This window comes from Bicyclus anynana, chromosome 4 (assembly GCF_947172395.1).
Source record: "Bicyclus anynana chromosome 4, ilBicAnyn1.1, whole genome shotgun sequence".
NCBI classification, from domain to species: Eukaryota; Metazoa; Arthropoda; class Insecta; order Lepidoptera; family Nymphalidae; genus Bicyclus; species Bicyclus anynana.
In genome coordinates this window covers 6452980-6465897 of record NC_069086.1, presented here as the reverse complement: position 1 = coordinate 6465897, position 12918 = coordinate 6452980, and the positions used below count along the sequence as shown (strand labels likewise).

Genomic DNA, 12918 nt, shown 5'->3' with positions numbered 1-12918 from the left:
ACGTCACAGTTTATGATCGGCGTTTGGGGTGATGTGATAAAAATACAATTTTGTTTTATAAAACTACTAGCCGACGCCAACGACTTCGTCCGCTTGAAACTATGTAAACTTTCAACTTCCCCTATCCTACCCCCACCCTACTCCTACCTACCCCTACCCTACTTTTCTGGTTGTTTTTTTACACCTTGTGTCCGAAAAAACCAAATATCTTACGGATCCCTATTTTTTCCAAAATAAAATTTAGCCTATGTGACTTGTGGATAATGTAGCTTTCAAATGGGGAAAGAATTTTTATAATCGGTCCAGTAGTTTTTGAGCCTATTCATTACAATCAAACAAACAAACAAACATACAAACAAAGTTTTCCTCTTTATAATATTAGTATAGAAGTATAGATTACAATTATGAGATTATTTTCACAAATAAAAATGTGATTAGAGTTTCTAGGCATCTATACTGCCTTATGCAAAAAATCTTCTTAGTTTTGTACAGCAGGCGAGTAGCCTATTACCTGTCTGCGGGGATATTGGAACTGCACATGAGAGAGGAGCGGCGAAGACACCTGTCGGTAGAAATCGTACAGTTGTAGTGCCGCGTCAGCTGCCACGTAGATCTGTCGCATGAAGCCTTCATTGCGAAGCGATAGCTCACGCAAGAAGACGCGGTTCGCTTCTTCACCTGTATAACGTACAGTTTATATTGAAATACTAGTGGACGCCCGCGATTTCGCGTGGACTTTAGTAGTTAATCCCTCGGGAACCATAGATTTTTCCGGAATAAAAAGTAGCATATGTGTTAATTCAGACTATAATCTATCTCTACTTCAAATTTCAGGTGATTCAGTTCAGTAGCCGAGCCATGGATAAGTACCAACCATTCATGGCATCAAAATCATCAGGTTTTCGCAAACCTCGGGAATCCATGGATTTTTTCGGGATAAAAAGTAGACTATTTGTTAATCCAGAGTAAAATCTATGTCTATTCCAAATTTCAGCCAAATCGCTACAATAGTAGCGGCGTTAAAGAGTAACAAACATCCAAACAAACAAACATCAATACAAACTTTCGCGTTTATAATATTTATAGGACAAGTACAACCATTGTATAAAAGTTGTTAAGGATACCGTATGGTGTGGACTTAGGACTAATAAGCTATTGCCTATAGCCAGTTCAGAGTTGTTTATTATAACTTGACAAATTTGTTCGTAAAACTCCCGATGCTCGGCGCGCACGACTTCATACCCGCGCAGTCCTTCCCCCCGTCGCCCGCATATCATAGGAGTGTCATCAACGAAATTGCCAAGCTATAATTCAGGTCCTAAATTGAGAATCTTAAACCTAGTGCAGCTGCGTAGAATTATAAAAGTTAAGTACCTAGCCTAGTAAAATGATGTTGTAAAAACTTCTTGTAGTTTGCCAAATAAACAAAGGAATAAATCAATTCATACACTCCACATATTCATATACTTCCGGCTGATGGGCAATGTATTGATGTATCTGTTAGACACTTGCATTGCTGCAAGCTGATGCAATGGTTACTTACCATCAAGAGTGGATATCTTCTAGGCAATCGCATTCCAACTTAGACCTCATTAATTGCTCGTAATTGTTGTCAAGCGCAAGTATATTTAGCATTTGAAAAAAGATTTTGTACGTCAACTTGTTAACTATTACTTCAAAACCCCCAATACTCTACTAGAAAAGTTGATCGAGCCTTGCCTCGCTCAACTTTAGATCGTTGTCGGTTTTGCAGTCCTGAAATGAACTTCGCGAGTAGTGTATTGGGGGTGTTGACCTATTTCTTACCAAATGCGAGTGTGTATAAGGAAGCACGTTTATGTCCAGAGTTTTTCCTAGTAATTGAAGTAACGATTCGGGCGGCACTAGTTTCGCCTTCGTTGGCATCGCCGTCTGTCAGAAATATGACCATACGCTCCAAATCTTCTGGAAAAAGTATGTAAAATCTTATTATAATCTATTATTATAAAGGGGAACCTATCCAACCAACCTCGACTCCAAATTTTTAGAAATTTTAAGAAATTAAATGTCACGTGTATCAAACGGTGAAGGAAAACATCGCGAGGAAACCTGCACACCAGAGTATTTTCTTAATTCTCTGCGTGTGTGAAGTCTCTGTAGACTATTGGCCTAACCCCTCTCATTCTTAGAGGAGACTCGAGCTCAGCAGTGAGCCGAATATGGGTTGATGATGATGATAAAGGGGAAAGATTTGTTCGTTTTTTTTGCATAATAGAATAGGCTCTGAAACTATTGAACCAATTTGAAAAAGAATAACACTGTCGGAAAACTATTCCCGTGTGTTATTCACAGAACAAGCAGATGAAACCGCGCGGCATCTGATAGTATAAGCGGCTAAAAACTCTGTTTTTCGCCGATAGCTTTATTGTGATTGATTGCTTGAGCAACTTGATTTAGTTCAGTAATATTTTTATAGACGGACTAGCGGACCCGGTCAAAGCGAAGCTGTGCACTTCTTCCTTATCCCTAATCTACATTACACTACCCCTAACCTACCGCTACCCAACCCCTGCCTTACCCCTGCCCACGTTTGTATGGAAAATAGAAAAGGGTTGTTTTTATGGTTTTTCCCGGAAATTATTCTAATTTTTCTCACTCAAAAACCGTTCAGCCGTTCTCAAATTTAAGCAAGACTAACGAACAGCAACTCATTTTTGTACATATTAAATATAGATTAGATACATACTTATACATAAATCTCGATAAAATTTAGCACTGACCTAAATTATGGTCTTAAATATCTAATCCCTATATTCCCGGGAATCCCAAGAATCCCGGTAACAGGATCAATGCAGACGAAGCGAAACAAAGGGCAAAGCTAGCGAGTTGTGTAACTACATGGTAAATGTAGAGACACTAAAAATCAGGTATCAAGTAAATTTCAAAAAAAAAAGAGTGTGGGTATCCAGGAAGTCCATACAAGAGTTCAGCAGAGGACGTCCATCGGTTGATAACTCAGACCAATTATTGTATAGGACCTGCCTCGCTAGACGTTACTTTTCTGTCAAAGTATATGATCAACGATCTAATGCGATTATAAAAACTGTCTCTATAGAATCGATGTTAAATAGTTGTAATCGTGTTCGTCGGTTAAAGAGCTCCTTAAAAATACCTTTTCGTGTAATTGAATGGTGTAAAAAATGGGCACAAACTTCTAGTTTAGTATAAGATATACACCAAACCTAAGCTCGTTTTCCTCGGAAAATGACAGACAATTTTTATCGTGACTATGAGTGCGATACAGGTCCTTCTATAATTGGTCTGAGGGTGATAATTGTGAGAATAATGATGATGATAATAACGTTTTATGGATTGTACAGCATACCTAATATTAATCATATTTGTTGTTTTAGTACACGTTTTGAGAATTGTGAAAATAAATCGAAAATCGATTTTGCTAGCTATACATACCAATACCATTGAAACTTACTTTCTATATTTGCTACCTCATCAACATTTGTGTCTGTTTCGCTGGGACTTCCATTTGTATCTGTATCGCTAGGACCAGTGTCTCCATTTGGTAATTCTTTTCCATCTTCCTGAGCTATTTCCTGTCTTACAAGGTTGAATGCCATTTCCAGCGCGCTGTGGATATCGGTAACTGTTTGAGAGTAAAAGAAACATTTTTTTAGTAAAAGAGTCTTTTTCACTTGTGGGTATGATATTTTTGAACGGTTAAAACAAAACTTTCATTACATTTTTTTTTTTATTCTTTACAAGTTAGCCCTTGACTACAATCTCACCTGATGGTATGATGCAGTCTAAGATAGAAGTGGGCTAACTTGTTAGGAGGAGGATGAAAATCCACACCCCTTTCAGTTTCTACACGGCATCGTCCCGGAACGCTAAATCGCTTGACGGTACGTCTTTGCCAGTAGGGTGGTAACTAGCCACGGCCGAAGCCTCCCACCAGCCAGACCTGGACAAATTAAGAAAATCTCAATCTGCCCAGCCGGGGATCGAACCCAGGACCTCCGTCTTGTAAATCCACCGCGCATACCACTGCGCCACGGAGGCCGTCAAAACATTTGTAGTAAGTACCTCTATATGATAAGTAGTTACGATTTACTTGTATTATAATATTACTGATGCTAGTCTAATATTACGTAGATACTTAGACTTAGAGAGCCGTGATAGCCTAGTGGATATAACCTCTGCCTCCGATTTCGGAGGGTGTGGGTTCGAATCCAGGTTTGGGCATGAACCTCCAACTTTTCAGTTGTGTATATTTTAAGAAATTAAATATCACGTGTCTCAAACGGTGAAGGAAAAACATCGTGATTAAACCTGCATACCAGAAAATTTGCTGAATTCTCTGCTAGTGTGAAGTCTGCCAATCCGCATTGGGCCAGCGTGGTGGATTATTAGCTTAACACCTCTCATTCTGAGAGGAGACTCGAGCTCAGCGGTGAGCTGAATATGGGTTGATAATGATGATGATGACTTAGACTTTGCAGTTAACCGCAGCCTCCGACCGTTATGCGTAAACAATGCTCATCTGCCTGTTTAACTGGATGTCTCGTTGAAACCTTAACTATAATTATTATCTCTTCTATTCGGTTACCTCCAGAAACATCAAGTTCGGATACTATAACTTTTGCCTTATCAATGTTTTCCGGCGTTGCGCGAGCTGGTGGCACCAGCGCCGAATTGCTGTACCAAGCCGACTGAGCGTCATCCGCCTCCTTTAGTTCGTGAACCTATTAAATAACAGAATTCAATTTTCAAAATTAACTAGGATCACAGCATCGATATAAATCGTTAGATGGGCCCCTCCATACTAAAGAACGCACAATTTTATGTCATTACCCAGAGACGTGCACATCTTATCTTAGTACGTAACAAGCGCATGCTGTGAGTGGACGTGGACTTAAAAAAATATTTACTGTTTTTTCTTATTTTAATACCTTAATTATGCCTCCGTGTTCATTTTGGAAGTGTAAAAACACAAGCCACAACATGAATAAAGAGAAATGTGTCACGAATGATGACGTACTAAATGTGCGAAACCAATGACAATTCCGCGACGCTTTGAGGCCCATCTAACGATCTACGATCGATGGATCACAGCATTTGACTGCTATCTCACCTGATGCTAAATAATGTTGCAATCTAAGATTGAACCGGATTTACTTGGAAGAAGTCCAAGTTTGGTCTACTCATACATCTAACGGTTTTTAAGCAGCATTCTGGAATGCTATATTAATCGCAGTATATTATTGCCGCGAGGTTGGTTATTACAGCTGAAACCTAGACTAGACCTGAGTCAATTTAGAAAATAAAAAGACATAACCGAGACATAACCTTTAACCAAGTTGTGAATCGCAGGGCGTTTTTGTTGAAAAGGTCATCATTATCAACTATGTCAGTTCTATTTTCACATCACGACTGGACTGTTTCAATCCTCGACGTAATCTACTGACTATTCCTAATTTGATTTTCATTTCTTTTCATAAATAGAATTGCAGTAAGAATAAGGTCTTGTTTGTATTGTAATAAAATAAAGTGGGCGGATAATTGTGCCTCAGAGTATATATATATGATGAGATGATTTAATGATTATATAAATGATAAAAAAGCTTGGTGTTGAACTGTAATATACGACTGTGTGCTTAGTTTTAAATAAGTTTGTAAAATGGTGGTAAACAAAAAAAAATAAACCTTAGCTGAGTTTTTATGGGCTCTTCTCGGACCAAGGCGTGTTTGGAACCCTCGTAACTTAAATTTTAAGTTTTCGACTATTATTACCACCATTAAATTAAATTATGACATAAACCTGACCTTTCAAAAGTGCTTGTAAACTGAGCCTAATTGAAATAAATGAATTTTGATTTTTTTTTATAATATCTACATAGTGAAATACGAGTATACCTAAAGAAGTTCTTACCGTAACGACGGAGTTGAATTCGACAATATTGAAATAGTCGTTTGGATTGAGATCGGAGAGGATGGCCGCCATTGCGCTTCGCAGCTGATCGATTTTCCTGCCCATCATGGAGCCAGAAGTATCCAGCACGAAAACCACGTACTTGTTTAAAGGCGGCAGCGACGTGGGAGCCAAGAAGTGTACAAAATAACCATCATTTACCTGTAATGTAATTTCCAAACTATGAATCATCAAACAAGAAAGTCTATCAGCAAGTAAGTCACCAACGACTACATTGTTCTGAATTGGAAGTGGCCAACTCTCCATACATTGTTTGTTTTACAATGTATATTGAAAGATATAAATAGAAAAAAAAATAAAGCAGTATTTGAAAATTGTTTTAGTTTGTTACCTTCTAAGTAAGTGCTAAGTGACATGGTATGGTAGTATGATACTCAATACGTAAACGCAAAAATACAATTCCTTATAAATCTATGTGCCTAGTGGGAGTTTTCAACATTTTCATACTGTTACTATCGCGTTGACGTAAACGCGAATTTATATGGAATTGAAACAGTTGTGCAGTAGTGCCACTAGATGGCGCTGATTCAATTCCTTGGAAATTCGCGATTACGTTAACGCGATAGTAACAGTACCAAACTGCCACTAGGCCTCCAGATCAGTGCATTAAGAATTCATTTAAGTTAATATATTTACCAAAACTTCACCATTATTAGATCGCTCAACGTCATACTGTACTACGAACTGGCCGAGTGTTGAACCTTCTCGTTCGCTCTCGTCTTCATCGCTACTATAGCCTATGAACTTTTCCATTGAGTTCTTGTCTTTGGATTTTCTCTGAAAGTTAAGTTTTAACGACTTTTTGTTATATATTTCTTTTTGATGTTCTTGTTGTATTTGTTGGTTTGGTAATAGCCATTACCACTTATTTTTTAATAACTTTTATAGCTTTATTAGAATAAATATAATCATAGACATACCTGGGCACAAATTAAAAATACATTAAATTAAAATACTAGGTATTTGGATTTGATTGGAGACTAGTGGACGCCCGCGACTTTGTCCGCGTGAAATTCGTTATAAACTTTTAAATAACCCTACCCAACCCCTACACAACCCCTACCCTACCAATACCCGATCATTTTTAACCTACTTCCAAAAAGGAGGAGGTTATACGTTCGGCTGTATGTATGTTTTTATATAGGTATATAGATTAGTGATGCCCGCGACTTCGTACGTTGCATATCTACATCGTCTACTAATTACAAACTATGCAAAATGTTATCTTTGTACGCCAAGCGTTTTTCTGTTATAAACCTGAGGCACAATAATCCGCCCATTTTAGTATACTCGCGCAAATTAAAGTGGGCGGATAATTGTGCCTCAGAGTATATTTTCTGTTTTGACATACCTCATAAACTTCAGCAAGTCTTTCCTGTTCTATCAAATCAGGAGCAAAAGTAACGATTACCTCCCGTTTGCTGTTACCTCTACGAATTTCTGCTTTAGAGTTTTCTGTAATAGCAAAATTGTGTACTTTATACAGCGCATTCATAAATAAGGCTTTTTATGAAGTGCCGTGTCGTGATGGATCAGAATGGTATCGGTTTCATATATCTTGCGCCAATCATGGAAAATCTATTCAATTTTCATATGCTAGACGACCCAAACATCGTCAGAAAGTATCAGAATGCGTCACTAGGAGCTTACAAGGCGGAATTATATTTGTCGGACGAGTCGTGTCGTGTCGTATCAGAACAGAATCGGTGTCATACATTTTGTATGGCAACGTTAACACTTATGTGTAAAAAATTCAAAAAATTCAAAATTCATTTATTTCAATTAGGCTTAGTTTACAAGCACTTTTGAAAAGTCAGGGTTATGTCTAATTTAATTTAATTTAATTTAAAATAATAGTCGAAAACTTAAAATTAAAGTTACGAGGTTTCAAAAGCGCCTTGGTCCGAGAAGAGCCCACAACAAACTCAGCCAAGGTTTATTTTTTTTTGTTTATCACCATTTTACAAACTTATTTAAAACTAAGCACACAGTCGTATAATACAGTTTAACACCAAGCTTCCTTATCATTTATATAATCATTAACACTATAGTAAGACTTTCCTAAAAGCTAGCGTTTAATAAAGACTGAACTTTTTGAAAGACATTCCAGTGGCTTCATATTATATTTGTCTGACGTGTCGTATCGTGACGCAACAGAACAGAATCGGCATCATACATTTTGTATGAACATCAGAAGCCATCACGACATGTAACAACACCTAGGAGTAAACGTTGCCATACAAAATGTATGATACCGATTCTGTTCTGATGCGTCACGACACGACACGTCAGAAAAATATAATTCCGCCTTGTATGTACTAGCCGTCACGTGTCGACAAATAAATATACCTAATTTCACTTTCACACAATAAAGTGTTAGATTTTTAATTATTTAATAATTATAAATACATAAGATAACATATAAAAACTCATATATCCAGATAAATATTTTAATCTGTGCTGTTTATTAATGATTATGGCTTTGTTCTGAGGTTTGTGGGGTAGATGTTGTCTAGGTAAAGAATGATGACATGTTTTTTTGTGTGGCAATAAGTTAAATTTAACTAATGTATTAACCATCTAATAAAGTAACGATTTGTTTAAGAATGAGTTATAAGATATTTGGAATACAGTTTAATCATTTCAGATTGTTTTTTATTCCAATTTTTACAAAAGCGAACCACAAATCAAAATCACTTATAATTCCTACTCACGCGTATCTTTTTCCGTCGCATCAACCTCGTTGCCAGATCTTATTTCAGGAACAAACAGTTTAGTGATCTTTTGTGATTCCTTGATACGCACAACGACCTCCATTTTTTGCACAGGACCTCCAGGATTCAAATTGATAGCATGGTTGTATAGACCATTACGCCGGACCAGAAATTCTTCGTATCTCAAGTCAAAGACAGCTGTGGAATTGCCTTGCACGTTCACTGATACAACGAAGTGATTCGAGTCTCGTGCTCTGTTGATTTTCCAAAAAAAAAAACTTGTGATTTCGTTCGTTTTTTAACGAGGAGAATTACTTGGGCAGTGAAGGTTAGTCACGCAAGTCAACACGTGCGTGAAGGGCCCCCCTAAACATGCACCCAGTGTCACCAGTCCTGGATTAGCCTATAAGCTATTTAAGAAAATCCTTAGGACATTCCGCCTAGAAGGGAACACGTCAAGTCTAGACACGACCGAGAGTAAATGACGAGCACTCAAAAGTTAAAGCAATTGAAAGTTGATGATCATTCACGTTGATTGATCCTGCATAATAATATTATTAAAAAAAAACTGTAGATCATTAGTAGATCTTACGTATTTGGATACTTAAGGTTAATATTTTTTTTTAACTATTGCCTGAATGTCACAAGCCTCGGGCACTATTTGAAGTTATTCTCAGGAGGGTTTATGTTTTATTGGAAGTATTACTGGTATTTATTGGTGGTGTATCTGGGAACTGTGAGACTTGATAGACTTTCACTCTATATTTTGGGTTTTGCTCTTCCGATACTTCGATGTCAGCCCGTCTGCGACATAGGAATACTTCAATCTTATTTTGCTCACTGCCGCCTGAGAATATCCTGTTATGCACGAGCTCCAATCTTTTTTCTTTCAAATCTATTTTTTTTTCTACAAACTAATAGACTATTAATAGTAATCGTATTCTACTTGGTTTAACTTACTCGGTTGCAACGTGAGCAGCGCTAAGCCCCTCCGCTACCGATTGATTGTAAATCTGTTGAGCTTCTAATTTTTCTCTAACGTACGCTTTGTAGCATTTCCCACCTAAAATCCTGAAAAAGAAATAATTGAAGAAAATATCTTTTTGTTACAAAATAATGGAAAATCGACTTTAGGGATACTACCATCACTATACTACTGAGTGGGAGTTTTCAATGTTTATAGATTGTGACGATCGCGTAAACGTAAACGCATTTTTTTTATGGAATTGAAACAATTGTGCAGTAGTGCCACTAGATGGCGCTGTTTCAATTCCTTAGAAATTCGCGTTTACGTTTACGCGATCGTCACAGTATCAAACTGCCACTAGGCACACTGACATTGTCAGCCTATTTTAACGGCCTACTGTAAAACCAGGCCTCTTCTTGGAAGAGAGGGCAATTAAGCTTAGATTCACTACGTTGTTCCAATGCGTGTTGGCGGGCTTAGGATAATGTTATTACTCTATGTAAATGACAATATCCGGGACCGACGGCTTTACGTGCTTTCCGAAGCACGGTGCACTACTAATCGAGAAGTTTTACTGAACATTTCATAGAATTGCTAAAGGATTTCTTTAGACAGTCCTGAAAGAGAAGATCTATACACGGGTGCAACCGCGGGGTAAAGCTAAAATATTGATATATACACTTGTTATAAATACACTCCCATTTGCACGAGAGTTTTTTTAACGTACGTTAAAAGAGCGTTCAAATATAGTGTGAAGTTAAATGAAGGTCAATTTGCAGCTACCAAAATTGAAAATGCAACACTGCTCGACAAAAGTGTCGTGTTTTAAAAACGCTGTAGTGAATATATACTTGGGAATGCATTTGTTGTAAAATCTAATTTCTCGCAGAGTTCTGTTAGTTCTCATCGATTAAATATGATAGTTACTAACTTACCACATCGATCGTTGATCGTTAGATGGGCCTCAAAGCGTCGCGGAATTGTTATTGGTTTCGCACGTCATCACTTGTTACACATTATTTTCTCTTTATTCATGTTGTGGCTTGTGTTTTTAACACTTCCAAAATTAACAAAAAGGCATAATTAAGGGATTAAAATAAAATAAAAACAGTAAATATTTTTTACGTCCACTCACAGCATGCGCTTGTTACGTAATAAGATAAGATGTGCGTGCACGTCTTTGGATAATGACATAAAACTGTGCGTTCTTTAGTATGGAGGGGCCCATCTAACGATTTATATCGATGAGTTAGTATTTATAAATTGACTAGCAGACGCCGCGCCCGCGTGGATCCCGTTCCCGTAGGAATACGGGAATAGTGTAGCTTCCCAACAGTGAAAGAATTTTTCAAATCAGACCAATAGTTCCTGAGATTAGCGCGTTAAAGCAAACAAACTCTTCAGCCACAGTATACATATCAGCTTTATGATATTAGTATAGATGATGCAGATACCTACATGGTAAAGTTACTGATGAAGGCAGTGTCAGGCAGCAGCATACGGAACGTAACCTCCTGAGGCTGTTTTTTAGGGTTCCGCACGTGAGTCACCACAGAAGTGCACGCATATCGGAGGGCTATTTCAGAGCGTACGCGCATCTCTGTTATTTTGATATCCGTGGGGACATCGAAAATCCCACTAATTAGGTTAGAGGCCTGCAAAATTTCAATACAAACACATAGATCATCAGAATCAAGCCCCCGTTGCTCGTATATGCGCAAAATATAATGAACTATCTCGTTCTATACCTGGCATCGACATATTTTTTAATTCTAATAATGTCTTTAAAAAAAACTCACCGATCATCGGTCGGTCCTTCTCTATAATAATTAGGTTAAGTTATACCTGTTCTTTTGTTCCTTGTGTGATATTTGACTGTTTACATGTTTTTTGTGAATGTTGTGTACACTTGCCATAGATGTAGGTACGTATAAGTCAATGTGAGCTATTTATATATTATTTGTGAATGTATGTATGTATATGTATAATTATTGTAAGTGTACCACCACCACCACCATTATCAATCCATATACGGCTCACTGCTGAGCTCGAGTCTCCTCTTAGAATGAGAGGGGTTAGGCCAATAGTCTACCACGCTGGCTTAATGCTGATTGGCAGGCTTCACACACGCAGAGAATTACGAAAATTCTCTGGTATGCAGGTTTCCTCACGATGTTTTCCTTCACCGTTTGAGACACGTAATATTTCATTTCTTAAAATGCACACAACTGAAAAGTTGGAGGTGCAGCCCCGAACCGGATCCACTGGGCTATCACGAATCTCAGTAGGTAACCTATCAGTAGGTAACCTATCAGTAGGTAACTAATATTTTGAGACTAATTTTTACTTACTTCTGAAGAGTCATCTCGAAATACTACAAGTTCATTCCGGGTGGGAAGCGCCGTAGAACTTGCTATAACACTTATGCACAATGCTATAATCAGTTGTCGGGACTTCATGATGAAAATCTAGAAAATAAACAATATACAGTACAACCCGCTTAAGACGATCACGCCTTAAACGATTTCTCGCTTATTACATCATTTTACGCTTGTGTAATTGAATGGTGTAAACTTCTAGTTTAGTATAAGATATATACCAAACCAAAGCTTGTTTTCCTCAGAAAATGACAGACAATTTTGTTCGAGACTATGAGTGCGATACAGGTCCTTCTATAATTGGTCTGAGTTTTACGCCAGTCCCTACAACATGAGCCATGTTTTTATACATTTCCTAACGCTTAATACGATTCGTCATCCCGTTAAATACGCCTAAATGTCACATGCGTGTAATTCTAAATGCGACAAATAAATTACAACACATAAATCAGGCCATCATAAAGGTTGCAGGATAAGACTATTACATGATATTTTTAAGAACTGAAAGACCCTGACAGCAAACGACCCTGGACATGATGCGATTCTAAACTGAAAATTTAGAAGACGCACTGCAAAAGCAAAATTTAATTGAAACATAATGAAATTTAAGTAACATAATTAGGTAGTCTTTACACCAAATACCCTATTTTTTATAACTATATAATGTATACATTAGTTGTTATATTTTTCACTATCCCCCACCCGTTTATTACGCTTTCCCGTCTAAGACGCGTTTTTAGTTCGGTCCCTGCGAAATCTTATTAAACGGGTTCTACTGTATTATAAGCTGAAATAAATCCAGTAAATTCTCCCGTATTTAGAGAGACGCCAACAATTCGATTTGTACCCCCATATTCATAAACATCTATTAAA

The 12918-nt window shown here is 37.5% G+C and overlaps 2 protein-coding genes across 5 annotated transcripts in view; both read right to left on the bottom strand.

Moving 5' to 3' along the window:
• LOC112058420 (inter-alpha-trypsin inhibitor heavy chain H4) overlaps positions 1–12135 on the bottom strand; it is a gene marked incomplete at its 5' end in the record, with an annotated part of 34961 nt that extends 22826 nt beyond the window's left edge. For all 4 annotated transcript variants that reach the window (XM_052881267.1, XM_052881269.1, XM_052881270.1 and 1 more), the window contains 11 exon segments: positions 512–678; positions 1807–1944; positions 3470–3640; positions 4604–4739; positions 5927–6127; positions 6623–6763; positions 7338–7441; positions 8701–8954; positions 9661–9771; positions 11126–11322; positions 12019–12135. In XM_052881267.1, coding sequence (XP_052737227.1) covers positions 512–678; positions 1807–1944; positions 3470–3640; positions 4604–4739; positions 5927–6127; positions 6623–6763; positions 7338–7441; positions 8701–8954; positions 9661–9771; positions 11126–11322; positions 12019–12126 — 1728 coding nt within the window.
• A 303-nt stretch (positions 12136–12438) lies between these two features.
• LOC128199932 (inter-alpha-trypsin inhibitor heavy chain H4-like) overlaps positions 12439–12918 on the bottom strand; it is a 25406-nt gene continuing 24926 nt past the window's right edge. Inside the window, exon 17 of the mRNA XM_052891584.1 lies at positions 12439–12461. Coding sequence (XP_052747544.1) covers positions 12439–12461 — 23 coding nt within the window. The remainder of the gene's footprint in view (positions 12462–12918) is intronic.